Consider the following 18,057-nt stretch of genomic DNA (forward strand, 5'->3'; position numbering starts at 1 on the left):
AAACTATAAGCTTGTGTAGATGTGAGGATACTGCTCGAACGTTATTTAAACCAGAAAGTATCATAAAATATAGGAATGTCCGAAAGCAAAGACCTAACACTTCGGTCTACGAAATTACCCTTAAATTCCATATTGCATTTGGTGGAAAATGATTGGCCCGCTCTAATATCCGAGGTTAAGCATCGACGCGTCCAACGTCACCCTAGTAGTAAGCATCATACAATCATACATACTTACTCCCAACACTCCACAACATAAAGGCCAACATACGAAATGCTCCTCCGACACACACATTTGAGACCTCTCACTCAAACTCTACCACATAGAGCCAACCTCTCAACCCGCACCAATCCTCAAAAATCTGTCCCTGCGGCCTACTACCGCGGCGGAACTTCCCGAGCTGTGATCTTCAAAAAAGAAGACCTCCCAACCGACCGCTCGGCATGGGATGAGATTTTCCGCCGCGTAATCGGCAGTCCGGACCCCAATGGCCGACAACTTGACGGGCTCGGCGGCGGCATATCAAGCTTATCCAAGATATGCGTAGTAGGCAAATCCACGACCCCGGATGTCGACATCGACTATACATTCGTCTCTCTAGGCGTCAAGAACACGCACGTCGACTACTCCAGTAATTGTGGAAACATGATTAGTGCAATTGGGCCTTTTGCGGTTGATTCGAGACTATTCCCTGTTCACTCTCATGGACATGAGGAGGTCGAACTACGAATATTGAACACCAACACAGGGAAAGTCATCCGATCCCGATTCCCCGTGGTAGGAGGCGAAGCCGCCGCATCAGGCGATTTCGCCATCGACGGTGTTGCCGGGACGGCATCAAAGATCCAGTTAGATTTCCTGGATCCCGCCGGGTCGAAGACAGGGAAGTTATTCCCTACGGGGAAGCTAGTTGATGAATTTGACGGTGTACGCACGACATGTATTGACGTGAGTAACCCTTGTTGCTTCGTTCTTGCATCCGAGCTAGGTGTGGAGGGGAATATCACACCTGAGGAAATCGACGCACATCCCACGCTTTTGGGTCGATTGGATTCCATCCGCAGACAGGCTGGTGTTGCCATGGGTCTTGCTGAGACAGCTGAATCTGTGCCGGGAAGTGTACCTAAGATCGGGCTTGTTGCTTCTCCGGCGTCGAATGCGCGGGCGTCAGAACAAGGCCAGACTGAGGCCGATGTGGATCTGCTGGTTCGGGCGCTGTCGGTGGGTCAGCCGCATAAGGCGGTGCCTATTACTGTTGCGTTGGCATTGGCTGCTGCTGCTAGAGTGTCGGGGAGTGTTGTGGCGGGGGTGACGACTGGAAAGTTGGTTGATCCGGCGGGGATTACGCTGGGTCATGCTAGTGGGAAGTTGGTTGTTGGGGCTGAGTTTGGGGCGGATGGGAGTTTGAGCCATGCGACTGTTTTTAGGACGGCGAGAAGATTGATGGAGGGGAGGGTGTTTTGGAAGAGTTAGGGTTTGGTTGTGGGGGTTGCTCTCGCGGTTAATAGTGGGTATGTTGCCTTCTGTAAATTGATATATGTGTGGTGGGGGGTGATTCTTGTTCTTTTAGATTGTTGGTAAGGGAGACATGTTTTGAAATTGCAGGATTAGAGGCTTTCGTAAGGTTATCAACTACTGGTTTATCTCTAATTATGTTGGATGTAAGATAGAGGGCAATTCAAATTTAAACTTCCGTCTCACGTACGAAACAGCCCAGCAAACGACACAAGGAAGAAGGAATTACACAGACAACCAACGGATAAAAGCAAATAAGTGGTAAAGTGGGACAAAGCCCTGCAATCCGCCAATAGGTTTGGGCACAGAGACGAAGAAAGTGTTGGGCGTTTGAGACTCACGACCTCTGGCGGTTGAAACATGACAATAGGAATCGGATTGGATATGATAAAGAGATCTGTTCTCATTGGAAACGCTGGCTGGAACTGCATCAAAGACGCACTGAAATAGACTGAATCTCACCCGTGTCCCTGTTATCCGACGTTAGGCAAGCGCCCCCAAGTAAGACTATCTCAGTTCCTCTTGGAGGGGAGTTTGCCATCATAGACCAGTTTCACGCGAAGCTGTTTCGTATATCTTTGGCGCTCTGCTGATCTCCTTAGGTTTCGAATTGGGCAGTCTTCCCACGTCTGGGGATTTGGACGCTCGTGCTTCCATTCATTCTTCTGTTTCTGCAGGTACTCTCCGTACTTATTGTTCTTATTATCTAGATCACACAGTAACTGTTTCCAAATATCTGTATTCTGGGCATTCTCTCCATAGTGACCCACGATCTCTTCGATAGCCTTAAAGAAAGTTGGGGCATTGTCGGTATCGAGATTGAGACACAACCGAAGAATCAAGGACTCAATATGCCGTGCTAACGTGAGGACCTTTGCCGTACGCTTTACGTTGCTCACACAGAGGGCTCTTTGGTGATTACCAGAAGAGCCATCATCGGAACACTTCGGCAGACGTGGGTCAGTCACAAGTATGTAGTTACGGTCACCAAGCTTTGGATTATTCGGTATTTGAGTAGGCAAGTCCATAAGAACCGTTGTAATTTGTTAAGACTGATCATTGTCCATCCAAACTCAGGCCCGTGTTTTTTAACGTGAAAATGGTGGTCAGGCGGAGGCTCTGAATAGCACCCTGCGTTGTCACACTGGGGCACTGAATATTTCGTGCAGATGTGCTTGCATGCATCACTTATCTTATGTTCGGAAACCGCTATCTCCACAACTCCTTGTTCGCTGCACTATCAACGGTTAATACTGAGAACACCCTTTCTATTTGGATGACCTTGGCCACTTACAGGTGAGGAGCGGAGCCCTAGATGGTAAAGATGGGCTGTTTGACCCCATAACAGGTTGGGGATGTCAATGCCATCGAGATGGCTGGCAATATCCTCAGCGATTTCGCGCGTGTCCATCTTGGACAATTGGTTATGAACTGTGTTGACAGACCGGCTCGCAGGTAGGAAATAACTGGTTTCGTTTGAAGTCATAGTTGATTGAATGACTTTAAGTAGTAATTTTGTCCTGAGTGTAGGCTCTTTCATAGACTATCATGTTTCGTATTTGTAGGAAAATGAATAAGGCATTTAGCAATGTGTCAGTCATCTTTGTGGAAATTGCCAGCGGCTATGGTTACATGTCCTAAGCCCCGGGGTTCACCAAAGCGAGTAGGGGGGTTTCTTTGTCCTGTTTAATCTACGTATACTGCCTGTATGACTGAATATGAACCGTGGACTTTCCCGCGTAAAGTAGGCCAAAGGCAACGTTAGCCAACATGCTGTATGCGTTCTTTATGGCTGGTACCGTCTTTCAGTCTGGACGCACGGAGATGCCAGTGGGTCTACAAAGACAAGTGGGAGAGCTCCTTTTTCTGACCTGGAAACTCACGGGCAAACCGGCACGAAACAGGCTGGTCTGGGGGGGGGGGGCTTAAATCGATGGTTCACTTGAAAGCAGGGGCTAATCACCAGATGTGTACAAGTTAGACAAGTCACGAATAAAATGAAAACCCGCTTAGTCCTACAAACTGTAGTCATACTATTTTAGGACAAATTTTGGTACTTTATAAAGGGTTCGTGAATAATCTGGCCACTGCCACGACACACTAGTAAAGTGCTTAGAATAAAGTTAAGTGTCCATTTAAGCATTCTGTTTCTAATAACAGGACAGGAAGCATAGCTTCCCATGATGTAAATTGTAGGATATACTAACATTTAGCTGAAAGTGAACCATTTATGAAGTGCATTTGTAATGTAGAAGAAAGTCATAATAAGGTAAGATATTAAAGCATATTCTAAAAACAAGAAGTTAAATGTCAAAAGCAAGCCGAACCTCTTTCCCACGTAATTAGGGCGTCAACTCGCCTCAGCTTAATTGAATATTCCATACCAACGTAAATCAGAAGACGAACTTATTTCTTATTTGCTTTTTTTTTCTCACTCAAAGATTTCGTCACGTCCGTCAGGCACTTCTCGAACCTGGCCTTGTTGCCTTCCTTGTCTCGGCTGTCGGTAACCAGGTACTTATGCTTCCAATCGTTAAGCCAAAGTACCAGATCTTGATCGACACCCCTCATTATCTGATTCCAAGATAATTTATGTCCCCGTTTGTCCTCGTTCTGATGGTGACGATACAGCCAGACGATGGCGTTTAGGTATACAAACCAAAGCCAAGCGTCATCGATAGAGGCATCACGTTTCGAATCAAGGTTCCGCCTGATCCCATCGTCTTTGGCGCGGGAGATAGCTTTATCAAGCTTATAAATGTACTTGACAGCGTGGTAAAACTGGTAGAACCAGGATGAGATCGATCGAACGAGCAGTGGAGTAGGCACTGCATAAAAGTTAACTCGACGACCACACAATGGACCCAGCGAATCCTTAAATTGTGGCAGCGTTTGAACGAGAGGCGCGAATTGAAAACCATCCTCCGGCTTCAATAAAGGCACCTTCCTGTCTGACAAGAGCATGTAGTTTCTATCTCCGGGATCTAGATCTCCAAGAACTGGTTCGGGTAGGAACTTGAAATGGGTCGTATGCTTGTAAAGGTCGACGCGACCTACACCCCCTCTGTAGTGCAGGTGGGCGTCGGGCTTAGGTCTGCTCCCATTCGAGAGCTCCGCTTGACAAGCTCTTTTACTCTTGCAATTCAAAAACCTGGCGTCTCGAAGGGCTTTGAATGCATCATGCAGTTTATTGTCAGGGACCACTACCTCCGAATTCTGTCTAATGTTAGTGACTAATACTAGTAGTATATAGTATGAATGCATGGCCTGCTCACCTGAGACATTGGTGCAAGGTAGTGACAGCTCAGTATGTCTGCGTGGGATACATAGCAGGGGATGCCGTTATGCTTGAGTGTGTCTACGATATAAGGGTCTGAAGAGAGTTTGCGCTTCTCGACCCAGTTCATCGAGGTCTTTGGCGCCATCTTGTCAAGTTTGCGGGTCTCCATCTTGGAATTGTGGCACTGGAACGTGATGGATTGATACTGTTTAAAGCTAGGGAGAGATGTAGCTCCAATATATACACAGCTTTCCGGGACTGACCGAAGACATGGGAACAGAAGTGTCACATCTCTAACAGTAGCTATTTGGATATTACCGGCTCTACACAAAGTGTCGTTCATAGCTGGCGTTACAGCGAATGATTGAGTCATGGGATGTACCGATAAAAGGGTGTTCTCCTCTGAACAGAACAGAAGTATCATGATTATAGCGGCTAATTAGAGGTTCAAGGATAGGAATGTTCCCAATGTTAATCTTTTCGCATTTTTAGCTACGACCGAAATCAAATTATATGGGCTTAAGCCTACATGAGAACACGGTATTTTACAGATAGATAAAACAACCACTTCACAGGATTTATAGCGCATTAAAAAGTTTCATTCGTTGATCCGTCCGTTCCTTTGAAAGCGAACCTAGCATCTACATGCATGAATCTACAACATGAGCATGGCGTATTTCCCAGAACAGCTGTCCTTGAATCTTTGTCTTCTTTGGGCCATTAGGTTTAGGTCTGCATCGCTGACAGCTCTCGAGATCTTCCTAGTAGTATTGGTTACATTACCCGGACACACTACATTTATCTGCGATCTAGTTTATAATAAAAAGAATGCAGCTTGACTGAAGCTCTCGAGCCACATGTATATGTAATGCGTTGAATTATTGAGGGATTTAGACAAAAGATGTTCGTTGGCCATGTAATATTGGTAGATGTCGGCTTGAATTTATGTAGAATGTGGAGAAAACATCTTTTGTTATCGTTGTTCCTGATACCCCTAAAGTATCTGCTCTAACATAAACGACCAAACCCAACTATATCTCTACTTTCTGGTAGCACTCAAATTTGTGAGCCCTCGGAAAAGGAAACCAAGATTTGGAGAGCCTTCCGAGGATACTAGAAACCAAATAAGACATAAATAACTACAGCAGTAGCCCTACAAGCTGGAAAATTCCTTACTCCTCGCTGAAGGATGGGATATTATATTCACTGGTGTTCAATGCTGATATCAATATAGTTTTTTGGGCTTCGATTGTTGCGTAGTAAAGTATATACAACATTTGAAGGACAGAACGCTCAAGGGCTCTCTAAGAATAATTGTCGTAGCCAAATCATTGAGGGAAGTACTCAATGTATTCCTTTTGAAGTTTCGCGAAAATGATGTTCTCAGGATTGCGCCATTATTTGACATTTGCTCATCTCTCGTGAACGAAAGAGCCTCTAAAACACGTAACGGAAATTCGAGTTCTCTTTGTCAGTGATGTCTTCCAATGTTCCCGGCAGATGCTTCGGGTTGGAAGCTTCTTCGTTTATTCTTTGGCTCGCATCTCTCTTTTTGTTCTCCCTCCTCAAATAAACCCATAGTAAGACCACACAAATAACCTCCAAAATGTGCGAAACAACTATGCTCCATATTCCAAGGGAGTAATTGGGCTTCTGACTTTCTTTGTAGAAGAAGGGACCGGCAATGTTTCCTGCGCAATAACCAATAAAGAGGATACCACTGGAAGTCACCTTTTTCGTATGCCCTGCTATATTGGTCGTGGTCAACGATATTAGCATCACAAACGACGCGTTATAGGAACCTGTCAGCTGTAGAGATGTCAGAAACCGGTATAGTCCCGGAAAAGGGAAGGAAAGTGCAGTTAACTACAGGTGCTCCTTACATAGTAACATATGAGACGGCCAACTTTAGCACTCTGAGGCACGAAGCAAAGGCCAAAAGCCGCAGCAATATTAGGTGCCAGAAAGATCAGGAGCATGAGGCATCTACTATTTGGGGGCATTTTTGCATTGATCCAGACACAGACTAGAATGACGACAGAGATAAAGATTCCGTATGGGATTTGGAGCAATGTGGTGCCGACTGACGCAGGTTAGCAAATAACCCTTTTATGCAATATTCTGGAAGCCTGGACTGGAATCCTTACGAGTTGAGAAGCCAAATCCTTGAATAATGATGGTGCCAAAGTTGGTGACGCCCCCATTGACAACAGCCTGGAAGAAGGCAATCAAAAAGAATAGGAACACTTTGACGTCTGTAATGGCTTCAAGGAACTGATGCATCTTGAATTGTCGGTTCTCGATTCCGGTCTGATTCTCTCGCAGCCGGTTGATCATGATTGTTCGTTGTCCTGGCGTAAGATAGCGAGTGCTGATCGGTGAGTTGGGAAGCACCGCGAGCATGACGATGCCCCATGCAATACACAAAGCCCCAATAATAATGAACTCATACTTCCAACTGGGTAGGGAGCCTTTGATCTGGCCAATTCCATAACCAAGCACACCGCCACCTGCAATGCCTAATCCTAGGGCCGAGTACCAGATTCCAATTCGGATAGGTTGCTCGCTTCTTTTATACCACATGCTGGTGACGATCATGAAAGAAGGATCTGCACAGGCCTCTGCAGCACCACTAAGCCCCCGGAGCACGGCGAGTGTCGCGAAGTTTGGTGAAACAGCTTGTAGGGCAAGGAGAACGCCCCATGCAATGATGTTCATGCTCAAGTACGTCGCGGTGGGAAGTCGTTGCATCAGAAGATTTGTCGGTAATTGCCAAGCCAAGAAGCCAAAATAGAAAATCGAGGACAGCCAGCTATATTCATTGCCGGTAAGATGTAGACTGTCTTGAATTCCAAAGATTGCTGCGTAGGATAGTGTGGTTTTGTCAATCTAATCCGCCAGGTAGGAAATAGTTAACCGAGAATACCCAGAAAAGCACCTCGTGCTTGACATTTGTATCATGTCTCTCAGAATAGTTGATAACTCACATAGAAGAAGATGTAACACACGGATAGACAAGGTAGAATGATCCAATCTATCTTGCGTACGAGGCGCTTCTCCTCATCTGTGATACTAGTAGGATCTTGAATCTCATCATATTCAAATAAAGCATCCTCTGCGTGGGACACATTCTCGATATGGTTCACGTTCTGTTTATATGCAACATCAGTAGTCATGATGAAAATAAATGCAGGCATGCACTTTATTGACGGAACGGTGCGTTGTATTCAAAGACGAAGACTTGGTTAGGAAGAAATATTTAGCGTGATGCACTGAGCTAGGGTTGATAGACCTTAGCAGCGCGGAAAACTGTCCCGCTACGGATGAAAGGGGAAAGATATCGTGACGCCAACCTGAAGTATATGTAGAAGAAAAGATAGCACGGAAGGCTCAAGCTGCACTGATATACTTTACAAAATCCTACGAGATAGAAGCAAGGCAAAAGAGTCATACGTACGAATCGAAGACGTCTGGACATGGAAGGCCAGTTTAGAAGAACTATTCGGAAAACATGCTAAGCTTCGGAAAACACACCGGGTAAAGCCTTCGGCAGTATCCCCATTCAACATTGGTGTGCTCCAAAGGCAGGCTATGTGTTGGACGTAATGATTGAGTTTGGAGATACAAGCTATTCCCCCGAAACATAGCCATACCCCGTATTTGATGTGACCCCAATATTAATCTAATCAAATGTCTTGATGGACTGGGGTAACGGAGTGGGGGAAGTTGGCAACCCAGGGAATGTATTGTCGAATAAAGCTCCTCGGAAACGTGAGAGCTTGCCCAATATTCTTAAACCTTTGACAATAAGGTTCACAAGGCTGCTTTTGTAGCAGGGCTGAAATTGAGCCGTATATCTGCTAGGCATCTAGAGACTAGAAATGGCTTCTCAAAATACGAGAAAATCTCGACACAAAGAACCGCGTAAGAGAGAAGGATAAAACGTGAATGCCGAAGTGGCCTCAATCTGTACTGCAGAAGGCTGTCATCTAACTAAGTGAACAAGGCAGAATTTACGACAGATTTTGAAAGCAAATGATCACCACCGCGGTGTCCAGGCAGCCACAAACCTCTTGATTAAGCCAGTATCAATCAATTCCACACCACCTTTAAGAGAAGGGCTCGCGCTTTCCGTCTTCTCCATGGCAAATGCGAGTCCCGAACGACCAGGGGCGTCGTTATCGTATTTTTCGGCGAAGAAGCCCAGTAATTTGATCGTTGGGTTTTTCTGCGGATCCTGCTCTGATTCACGTAGACGTTGCACCCATTCTCTCTTGGGAAGGACATCAAACTTCAAGCCTGCCTGCTGGAGAGCGGGCAAGAGATCCTCCGTCCACCGGAAAGTTTTGGAATTCTGCACATGATATACTACGCTGGGGTCGTGAGCAAGAACCTTGGCTTTGTCGTTGGGGACGATCCCACTTAGTTCTAAGATGGATCTCGCAACTACATCAACGGGAAGCCATGCCGGAGTCTCATCTAACGCCGGCAATGCTCCCAATGCTTTTGCGGTCTGGAGCATGAGTGGAATTGCCTCAGTTGGGTTCCAATACCCAGTAGCGGTGTCTCCAACAATTTGTCCAATTCTGAGAACCTTGGCTACCATTCCAGTAGTACGGGCGGCTGCATGAACAATCCGCTCCGCCACAAGTTTAGACCGAGCGTAACCCATATGCTGGGCATGTGCAAGTTCAGGGATCGGGCCTTCAGCGATGATGGCTGGGAGAGGTGTAGCAGCAGCTGCAGAGATGGAAGAACAGAAGTAAAACTCAGCGGGAGAAGACCGGCGACTGGAGAGACAAAGGTTGATCATGTTCTGAACGCCTCTGATATGTTGTTGCTCAAAACTGCGAACACCCAAGGTGAAGTTGACAGCCCAAGCTGCATGAATTACATGAGTCAAAGAATTATGCAATTCATCGATGACTGCGGCTGGAAGACCGAGGTCTTCTTTCCCGAGGGACGCAGGGAATGCGGCAATCTTATACGCGTTCGTGATAGGTAGAGACCTTGAAGATAGACTCGAAAGCACGCGATCTAGCGCGTTGTGCTCGGAAGTTGCACGCACAAGACAGAAGATCTTCTTAACTGAAGGATTGTGTAATAATTGAGAGAGTATATATACACCCAATGACCCGGTAGTACCCGTGAGAATCTAGATGGAAGGATCATTAGGACGTTTATGTGAGGAATTTCAGATGATCCGGCTACTTACCACAACTTGATCATTCGATGGCCGATTGTGAAAGGTCGAATATTGTGAGACCATTTGTGACATCGCTTCCACCTCGTTCTCGGTAACGCATTCTTCTCCTGTGCGTAGCGCATTCAGATGCTTGGCCAGCTTTTCAACGGTGCCGCAGTCAAAGACAACATTGTGCGCGAGAGAGGCACCTCCAATGTCAATTTGTGACTGAAGAATACCACGAACCTTGATTGCCTGTAAGCTGTCGACACCGGCCTCAAACAGATCGGTGTCAGCTGAGATATCGCTGAAGCCAAGATCGTTGCGGAACGTATCCAGCACAAATCCTGTCAAGTCCGGCAACTCTAAAACACGACGGGGCCCTTCATTACCATCGCCATTTTCTAGACGCGCATACGCAGCTTGAATCAGGTCGTCGAATTCCATATAACACTTGTTCCGGATCATAGTTCCCTTATCGGTCATTGGGTAAGAGCAAGAATGGTCCAGAATAATGACCATATTGCGTGATATCTGACTGAACGCTTCAGCATTACGGTTGGCTGTCGCAATATCAGGCCAGATTTGATCCAGGATTTCATCGGATGATAGTCCCTCAGCCTCGACGCTAGGCACCACAATCAATCCAGGGAGTGGCTTTGACACACCGAACACGAGGTTATCCTTGACGAAAATGTTTTGTCGGATACGATGTTCGATCGGCACAGGAAGAACTTTCTCTCCATTGACTAAAGTAACCCGATCGTCAATGCGGCCCAAGTATTTCCAAGCATCGGGGATAGAGGGGTGCCTGAGAAAAGTGTCGCGGGTGTGGAAAGAGTTTGGAGGGTCGTCTGAGTTGGAAGCGACTTTGGATTGTAGTCCATCGAGAACAATACACTCATAGGATCCGTCTTCAAGAGGCTTGAATTGTAGGAAAGGCTTCACCTTTTCCAGTGGTCGAACATAATTCCAAGCTTTGTCTTCTGGGGGTCGTGCGGATGTCATCAATTGTCCTAGCTCGGTGGCTCCGTAGTGGCTGATTAGCCGGACGCCAGCATTTACTAGCAGATCACCAAGAGCATCAGGACAACTGCTGCCTCCGAAGAGTACTTGTTCACATTTTGCTAGTTCACTGACGCCCTCGTCTGTTTCACTCAGGAGTTTTAAGACGTACGGCACGCCGTGAAAGCTCTCTGGGGCAGCGACTTTCATCGTTTCCAACACATTCTTCCCAGTCAGCGGAAGGTTGGCGTTGTAAATTGCAATCCGCTTTCTTTTGAAGAGTGAGCGGAAGAAAGTAGAGAGACCATGGTTGTGGAAAAGTGGGAGAGTGAGTAGTGCTCGGTAGCCCTTGCTCGTACTGTAGTTGGAGATACAAGCCCCATGGGTTTGAAAGATCGGCTTGGGAAGACCAGTGGAGCCAGAAGAATGGACAATGAAAGCCCATTTTTGAGAAGCTTGCGGTGTCCAACAGGGCTGTGAGGGTGCACTCGATGGCTCTTTCGAGTAGTCTGCAAATTCCGGGACTAAAAAAGTGGACACAGCTGAATGCTCCACCACTTTTTCGACCATCTTTTTGTTGGACGGTGCGTATACAACGTGGTTGCATTTGGTCAGAGTGAGTAGGTTGGAATATGCCTCAGTGCTAAGGCGGGTGGAAAGTAGCAGAATAGAGTATCCCATTCGAGACAATGCGAAGAGCGACACGATGTATTCGAGATTGGACGGGCCGAGGATGGAGACCACACGGTTCTCAGTGGGATGAGAGAACTAAAGCCAATAATTAACAATCAAGATGTCCGTTCCTCTGACCTGGACTCAATATTTACCTCTGGAAGACCCGCTAACTTAAATGCCCTGATAGCGCCGTTGGCGAACCTGTGCAGGTCCCGCGGGGTATAATATTCATAATCGGTAACACCATGCACACTCTTTGGATAGCCAACCAGGGGCTCATCTGGCGCATCCCGCACCAAGTTCTGTAGAATATCATCGATTATACAAGGAGGCTGAGATCCGTCGGCTGGTGGACTTGGGGGCAGTTTGTGGGCGAATCCAGCCTTTGGGCTGACCTCACCCAGAGATTCTAGTGTATTTGAATATAACATGATGGATGTGGTCTTTGTTATGCAACTGCCAATTGAACACAATGTGTCCGATCATAATTTCTAGTAGGATGCTTAAGTACTAAGCCAGTCAAATAGTTGCCCATGAGCCTTTACAGTACCAGCCAGAGTAGCCAGTGAACCAATCGGATAACATTAAATGGAAGCTTTGGCCGCAAGATGCTTTTCCGGGGCCATACTGTCATTTCCGTACCCCACAAATTCGGCTATAGGGAACTTCGGACCCATGGTCTTTGCGAACCCCAGGAAAGGGAAATTAAAAATAACAAGTCGTGACGGAAAGGCATGGTACTAAGCACCGGGAGAAGTAAAATACACTACAGACACTGGAGGTAAAGATGTGGGGACATGCGTTCGTTGGAGACGTTGAGATCTCAATGTAGTGGCTAGACCAGGCATAGTATGAGAAAGTAGTAATCGTTATGCTAGGAACAATAAAGTAATACGCGACGCTCAGGATCATATAAAATAGTCTGACCTCCGAAGGGGAAGAGATTCTTACAACGCACGATTGCTTTGACTGCACTAGGAAGTAAAAATGACTACGAAGCATTCCATCAACTATGGAACAACACTCGTCCAAGATAGTTTGCATAGACTGATCCTGTCTAACCCTTTCTTGCGATATGACGAGGGTATCAAAGGTAAGAACAAGACCAAGAACACTTCGTGTGCTCTTCTCTCATGCCGTATACTCATACACGCGGTATGCTAATGGCCAAAGCTATCATAAATCCGCGCCATGACGGGAACAAGAGTGTGACTGACAATCATCTCGGGTGGTTGAGCTGGCCATCAACACTCTTTTGTAGGCCTAGTCGGCGATGGCCTTCTCAGTGCCGGAGTGTCAGGGTCTATTTCTGCGTCTCCGAGTGTGCACCAAATTCAAACCACAAAATCTCGAGTGGGCGACTCTGCCGGCGCCCTGCTGGTGACCATGAATTACACAGGCGATATACTGTACTTTCACCTGGCAGCTGAAAAGTCCCACCTTGCTGGCTTCGATACTGCCGTGCTAGTCGTCGGGGATGATGTGTTGGTTGGTCGACGCAAGAGCGGCAGAGTCGGAAGACGAGGTCTTGCAGGTGCTGTCCTCGTTGAGAAGGTCCTCGGATCCCTGGCAAAACAGGACAAGATGAATATCAGCTACTCTGCAAAGTCGGTGAAGACTTACTGAATAATCTTGTCACTATCGGGGCTCCATTGGACCATGTTCACATTGCGGGGAAGCCGACAATAGAATCGACAGACAATGTGGATCAGGTCGAAGTGGGTATGGGAATCCACAATGAGTTCCGCAAGCATAACAAAACATTAAAGAACCTTTAGCTGTCGTTCAGTTTAGCCACGGAGGTCAGTACTATAGAATACAAATAAGGTTCCATGGCTCTAAACAATCATCTAATGCTCCAACTATGAGAGATCAGATTCCCCCAGCACTACAACAGCCGAGGAATCGACAGGTTCCTAGTCTGGGAACCCAGATTTGCCAGACACAATAAATCTATCCTGCACTATTGAGAAGTATGTGGTAATATCCCCCGAATTGAGAGCCTGGGCAGGAGGTTGAATCAATCGCACATATAAATCTATGATGGCAAAGAATACATAATAATGTAAATTGAATGTGTAGAATTAGCCATACGAAATAAAGCCTTGCAAAGATCTACCTTCGTACACATAACATGCTATACATATAGCTATGTATATTGTAACGACGGTAAGCAGTGCAAAGGTGCAACCCAGGGCAATCCGGATCATAGATACAGGTTTACGTGATCTTTTGGTCTTGTGGAACGTATAGCTTTAGATACAGCCTTAGCTATATCGAATCACTGTTCTATTGATATATAATTCTAGATATATAGAAATATGCAAAAATTCTATATCATGATCTTAGGACTTTAAGTAGTAGACATCTAAAAATCAACACTCTACGTGACTAGAAGATACATCTTACCACTCTCTCCACTCCCCACCTGGACCTTCGAAGTAGGGGCTTCTCCAGGCTTTGGCGTCGACTGCTGCAGCTCTAACCTTTTCCTCGTCAATCTCTATGCCTAGCCCGGGGCCCCGCATAAGATCCAGCATGCCGTCGTTTACCGTCCAAACGTTGGGGTTCTTGATATAGGTGCCGATATCTGCCGAGCCATGATTATAGTGGATGCCCAAGCTCATTTCTTGAATCGCAAAATTAGCCGACACGGCATCCACCTGAATATTCGCAGCGAGGGCAATCGGGCCGAGAGGGCAATGCGGTGCCAAAGCCACATCGTATGCTTCACCCATGACGGCAATACGACGCAGCTCGGAAATACCTCCAACGTGACTAATATCCGGTTGAAGAATACTGACCGATGCCGATTCTAAAAATGGCTTGACATCCCAACGCGAGTGTAGACGCTCTCCAAGGGCAATAGGAATGGGGACCAATTTGGACAAAGCAGCCACAGACTCTGGATGCTCGGAGAGCAGGGGCTCCTCAATAAACAACGGCTCGTGCGAAGCGAGCTTATGTGCAAGCTGAATGGCCATTGCCTTGTGCAGCCGGCCGTGGAAGTCCACCCCAGCATCTAATCCGAGAGACTTGACAGTCTTTAGACGCTCTACTGATGCGTTGAGCGCGGCGGGCGAGTCCAGCCAACCAAGATCTTCTGTCGCGTTCATTTTAACGGCCTTGAATCCCTGCGCTATGCGACCGCGACTGGCACGCGAAAGAATTATCAGTTCACATGAAATTACAAAGGGCAATTGGAGTGTCATGTCCTACGCTTGTTCCTCGACATCTCCCGGGCGATCCCCGCCTATCCAAGCATAAACCCGCAGCTTGTCACGGACTTTCCCACCAAGTAGCTCATATATCGGCACACCAAAACGTGAAGCTGGAAAAAGAATGAGCGGAAATCAACCCACCATACCGGTTTATAGCTGTTTGCTCAGACTCACCCTTCAAATCCCATAATGCGATATCGATGCCAGATAGAGCACTCATTAGGATTGGGCCGCCACGGTAGAAGCCCATACGATAGCCATTCTGCCATATATGCTCAATGTCACTGAAGCATGACTTCAGTACACATTCAAGGAGAGGGAAAAGAGAATCGCAAATGGTTCATACTTGGCATCCAAGCCCACAAATCGCTCGACAAAGGCATCGAGACAGCCTTCAACTGCTTCTGTATGACCCTCTAGCGAAGCTTCACCCCAGCCGAAATTGCCCTCGGAGTCTGTGATTTTGACAAAAAGCCATCGCGGAGGCACTCTAAAATATTCGATTTGCTTGATTGGAGCCATTGTGTTGTTGCCTTCCTTACGAATAGTTGAGGAGCGTTAGGAATTGAGGGTTCTCATCCGCATGTAAAATTGACTAGGGAACCACCAAACTTGACCTCGGGTTTTCGCTAAGTTAAATGGGGAATCAAAAGCCCATCCTCTGATGGCAACACTCGGCCACTTCAATAAAGTGAAGACCATACGAACGCAAGTGGCCTGGAATATTTTCCGTCACAGCCAGTACTTGCGGACGCGATCGCATTTCGGAAAAGAGCTTCGAATGTCACTTCTGACAAGTTGCGAACTGTCACAATTGTCGTAATACCGGAAAAGTGGGATCTTCATGGAAATATACTAGGAAGCTATTAGGGTTGTTGACAGGCTGACTTGCACCCGACCTGAACCTACCCTGATTTCGGCCTCCCGGGTAAGCCGAGTGGTGCCTTAGGCATAGAGGATCTAGTATTCGGTACATCTTAAAGTGTTATATCTCTATCAATTTTTTTTTTCATTGAATTGGTATTCTTAGTAGTTATATGTGTAAATATAAGACGAAATCTAGAAATGTCTAGATTGTCAGTCAACATCATAAGATATTTTCGGATTACCATCTCAGGAAACATTTCCATACTTTCGGTTTCCGGTCACTTATCCGAGTCGAGGCTGGTTCAATTTGTGATCAAGGAAATCGATCTCTTGACGCATTCATACTTAGAGACTTTGATGTTTTGAATATTTCCTCTAGCCAGATACACAAATACTTCCTAAGCCTACCCTTTCATTATCGAATCATCGTTTTGTGCAACAATGGCGTCAGGTCGGAGCTTCAAGTTGAGTAGCGGGTACAGCATGCCCGTCGTTGGCCTGGGTACATGGGTATGTACAAGACGCAGGAGAGTATTTCCTTCTAACCATGGCTTACATTGGGATCTCTCCAGCAATCGAAGAATGATGAGGTCTGTCAAGCGGTGAAGACAGCTCTGGAAGCAGGCTACCGACACATCGACGCGGCTGCTGTGTACGGCAACGAAAAGCAAGTTGGAGACGGCATCAAGACGTCGGGAGTCCCGCGTAGTGAAATATTCGTATGGATGCCCACAGTTGTACACTTTTTCTCCTAGAAGTATCCCATACAGCATACTGAACCATCGGATTCGACTGTGTAGTTAACCAGCAAGCTATGGAACACCCACCACGAACCTGAACATGTCGAGGAAGCAGTGAATAAATCACTCGCTGATCTGCAAACTGATTACCTTGATCTATACCTGGCAAGTTACATTGTGCTCTGTTTCTCCTCGAAATTGTTACTGATTCGATCAACCGTGTGATGCAGATTCACTGGCCGGTAGCGTTCCGACACTCCAATGAAACCATTCAGCCGGTGGATGCCAAGACAGGCCTCATCGACGTTATTGATGTACCTATCAAGGACACGTGGGCAGCGATGGAACGACTTGTGGAGCAAGGAAAGATTCGGACAATCGGGGTTAGCAACTTCACCCAGGCGAAGATAGAGGAATTGTTCAAGACGCATGTGGCATTGTCCAGACTGAAGCACTCTTCCGGAAGCTGACCTGATTCTAGTGCCAGAATTCGGCCTGCTGTGAACCAAATTGAAGCCCATCCTTACCTTCAGCAACGAGAATTGCTTCAGTGGTCTAAGGACAATGTACGTTGCCCCCTCTGAACATGACACATTCGGACGTAACTGTGACGCCGGTCCTGATCCTGATGTTTGTTGCAGCAAATCGTCATTACAGGTTATTCTCCTCTTGGAAACAATATTTACAATATTCCTCGGTGCGTCGGCACACGTACATGAAGACAAAAGGTGCTCATTTGCTCATATAATTGTTGTAGTGCTGTTGACGATGACTTGGTAATTGAAGTTGCCCGTCAACTGGGTAAAACACCGGCGCAAGTGTTGATCAGCTGGGCGGTTCAACGCGGGACGGTGGTTCTTCCCAAGTCCATTACGCCCGAGAGAATCCGGAGCAACTTCGATGGTAAGATCTCACACATCAAATTGCTCAGTCTTCCCGAATATCTCCATAACCTGAGCTAATACGCCATCTGCATCAGACTTCATACTCCCCGAGGACGCTTTCGAAGCTATACAGAGCCTGGAGAAGCACCAACGCATGAACTTCCCCGCGAGACTAGGCGTTGATATCTTTGGCGAAGTGGGTGAGGCCAGCGCTCGTGAAAGTGCACTGGCCTGGGCTGCGGAGCAGAAGAAGCTTGCCAGCCCTTGAAATCGTGCCTTTTTTCCTTTTCAACGTGGACCCAATGGGCATATACACCAACATAGAGTCTCTTCTCTGCTTCTCATCAAAATTATGATATTTAGGATTTGTCATAGAAGTTGTTCATATTGTTAGATTAACTCTTCCAGAAATGTAGCTTGAACCGATATGCAGAATGCAAGGGGGTTACCAAAACTCGTGTTGAGGTCGCCAATATGACATGTCCACTTAATGAGGTCTAGGGCTAGTTAACAATTGATTTAGTGTATGCGGGGGTTTGAGGTTTCTAGCCATAGCGGATAAAACCCTCCAGCAAGCAGATGTGGGAAATTTGGACAAACAAACTTCACCCTATTTCCCAGGTGAGTAAGTGATTGATGCCGCAGATGAATTGATTGGCACCTCTTTTTCCTAGCGCGGTCATAT

The 18,057-nt window shown here is 46.7% G+C and overlaps 8 protein-coding genes across 8 annotated transcripts; 3 read left to right on the forward strand and 5 right to left on the reverse strand.

Moving 5' to 3' along the window:
• Positions 1-256: 256 nt before the first annotated feature.
• On the forward strand, positions 257-1,473 carry BDV38DRAFT_292662 (DUF453 domain protein; the record flags this gene model as incomplete). Its single annotated transcript, XM_032062057.1, has 1 exon — positions 257-1,473. Exon 1 carries the CDS (start codon positions 274-276, stop codon positions 1,471-1,473), a length of 1,200 nt encoding a protein of 399 aa, XP_031913809.1. The 5' UTR covers positions 257-273.
• A 554-nt stretch (positions 1,474-2,027) lies between these two features.
• Positions 2,028-2,926, reverse strand: BDV38DRAFT_282680 (uncharacterized protein; the record flags this gene model as incomplete). The annotated part of the gene is made up of 2 exons (XM_032059844.1): positions 2,028-2,459; positions 2,810-2,926. The coding sequence occupies 2 exons, from the start codon at positions 2,924-2,926 to the stop codon at positions 2,028-2,030; spliced, it is 549 nt and encodes a 182-aa protein (XP_031913810.1).
• A 995-nt stretch (positions 2,927-3,921) lies between these two features.
• BDV38DRAFT_282681 (uncharacterized protein) lies at positions 3,922-4,964 on the reverse strand (the record flags this gene model as incomplete). Its single annotated transcript, XM_032059845.1, has 2 exons — positions 3,922-4,731; positions 4,791-4,964. 2 exons carry the CDS (start codon positions 4,962-4,964, stop codon positions 3,922-3,924), a joined length of 984 nt encoding a protein of 327 aa, XP_031913811.1.
• A 1,268-nt stretch (positions 4,965-6,232) lies between these two features.
• Positions 6,233-7,971, reverse strand: BDV38DRAFT_271058 (major facilitator superfamily domain-containing protein; the record flags this gene model as incomplete). Its single annotated transcript, XM_032057245.1, has 4 exons — positions 6,233-6,604; positions 6,679-6,878; positions 6,943-7,684; positions 7,783-7,971. The coding sequence occupies 4 exons, from the start codon at positions 7,969-7,971 to the stop codon at positions 6,233-6,235; spliced, it is 1,503 nt and encodes a 500-aa protein (XP_031913812.1).
• An 863-nt stretch (positions 7,972-8,834) lies between these two features.
• On the reverse strand, positions 8,835-12,091 carry BDV38DRAFT_292664 (putative NRPS-like enzyme; the record flags this gene model as incomplete). Its single annotated transcript, XM_032062058.1, has 3 exons — positions 8,835-9,950; positions 10,011-11,753; positions 11,813-12,091. The coding sequence occupies 3 exons, from the start codon at positions 12,089-12,091 to the stop codon at positions 8,835-8,837; spliced, it is 3,138 nt and encodes a 1,045-aa protein (XP_031913813.1).
• A 556-nt stretch (positions 12,092-12,647) lies between these two features.
• On the forward strand, positions 12,648-13,286 carry BDV38DRAFT_282684 (Dak1 domain-containing protein; the record flags this gene model as incomplete). Its single annotated transcript, XM_032059846.1, has 2 exons — positions 12,648-12,753; positions 12,922-13,286. 2 exons carry the CDS (start codon positions 12,648-12,650, stop codon positions 13,284-13,286), a joined length of 471 nt encoding a protein of 156 aa, XP_031913814.1.
• A 779-nt stretch (positions 13,287-14,065) lies between these two features.
• BDV38DRAFT_282685 (enolase C-terminal domain-like protein) lies at positions 14,066-15,403 on the reverse strand (the record flags this gene model as incomplete). The annotated part of the gene is made up of 4 exons (XM_032059847.1): positions 14,066-14,813; positions 14,880-14,991; positions 15,056-15,165; positions 15,228-15,403. The coding sequence occupies 4 exons, from the start codon at positions 15,401-15,403 to the stop codon at positions 14,066-14,068; spliced, it is 1,146 nt and encodes a 381-aa protein (XP_031913815.1).
• A 786-nt stretch (positions 15,404-16,189) lies between these two features.
• On the forward strand, positions 16,190-17,640 carry BDV38DRAFT_271061 (aldo/keto reductase; the record flags this gene model as incomplete). The annotated part of the gene is made up of 8 exons (XM_032057246.1): positions 16,190-16,258; positions 16,321-16,467; positions 16,549-16,653; positions 16,719-16,915; positions 16,970-17,054; positions 17,130-17,185; positions 17,246-17,391; positions 17,468-17,640. The coding sequence occupies 8 exons, from the start codon at positions 16,190-16,192 to the stop codon at positions 17,638-17,640; spliced, it is 978 nt and encodes a 325-aa protein (XP_031913816.1).
• Between the last annotated feature and the right edge of the window lie 417 nt (positions 17,641-18,057).

Source organism: Aspergillus pseudotamarii (assembly GCF_009193445.1).
Source record: "Aspergillus pseudotamarii strain CBS 117625 unplaced genomic scaffold BDV38scaffold_25, whole genome shotgun sequence".
Lineage (NCBI taxonomy): Eukaryota > Fungi > Ascomycota > Eurotiomycetes > Eurotiales > Aspergillaceae > Aspergillus > Aspergillus pseudotamarii.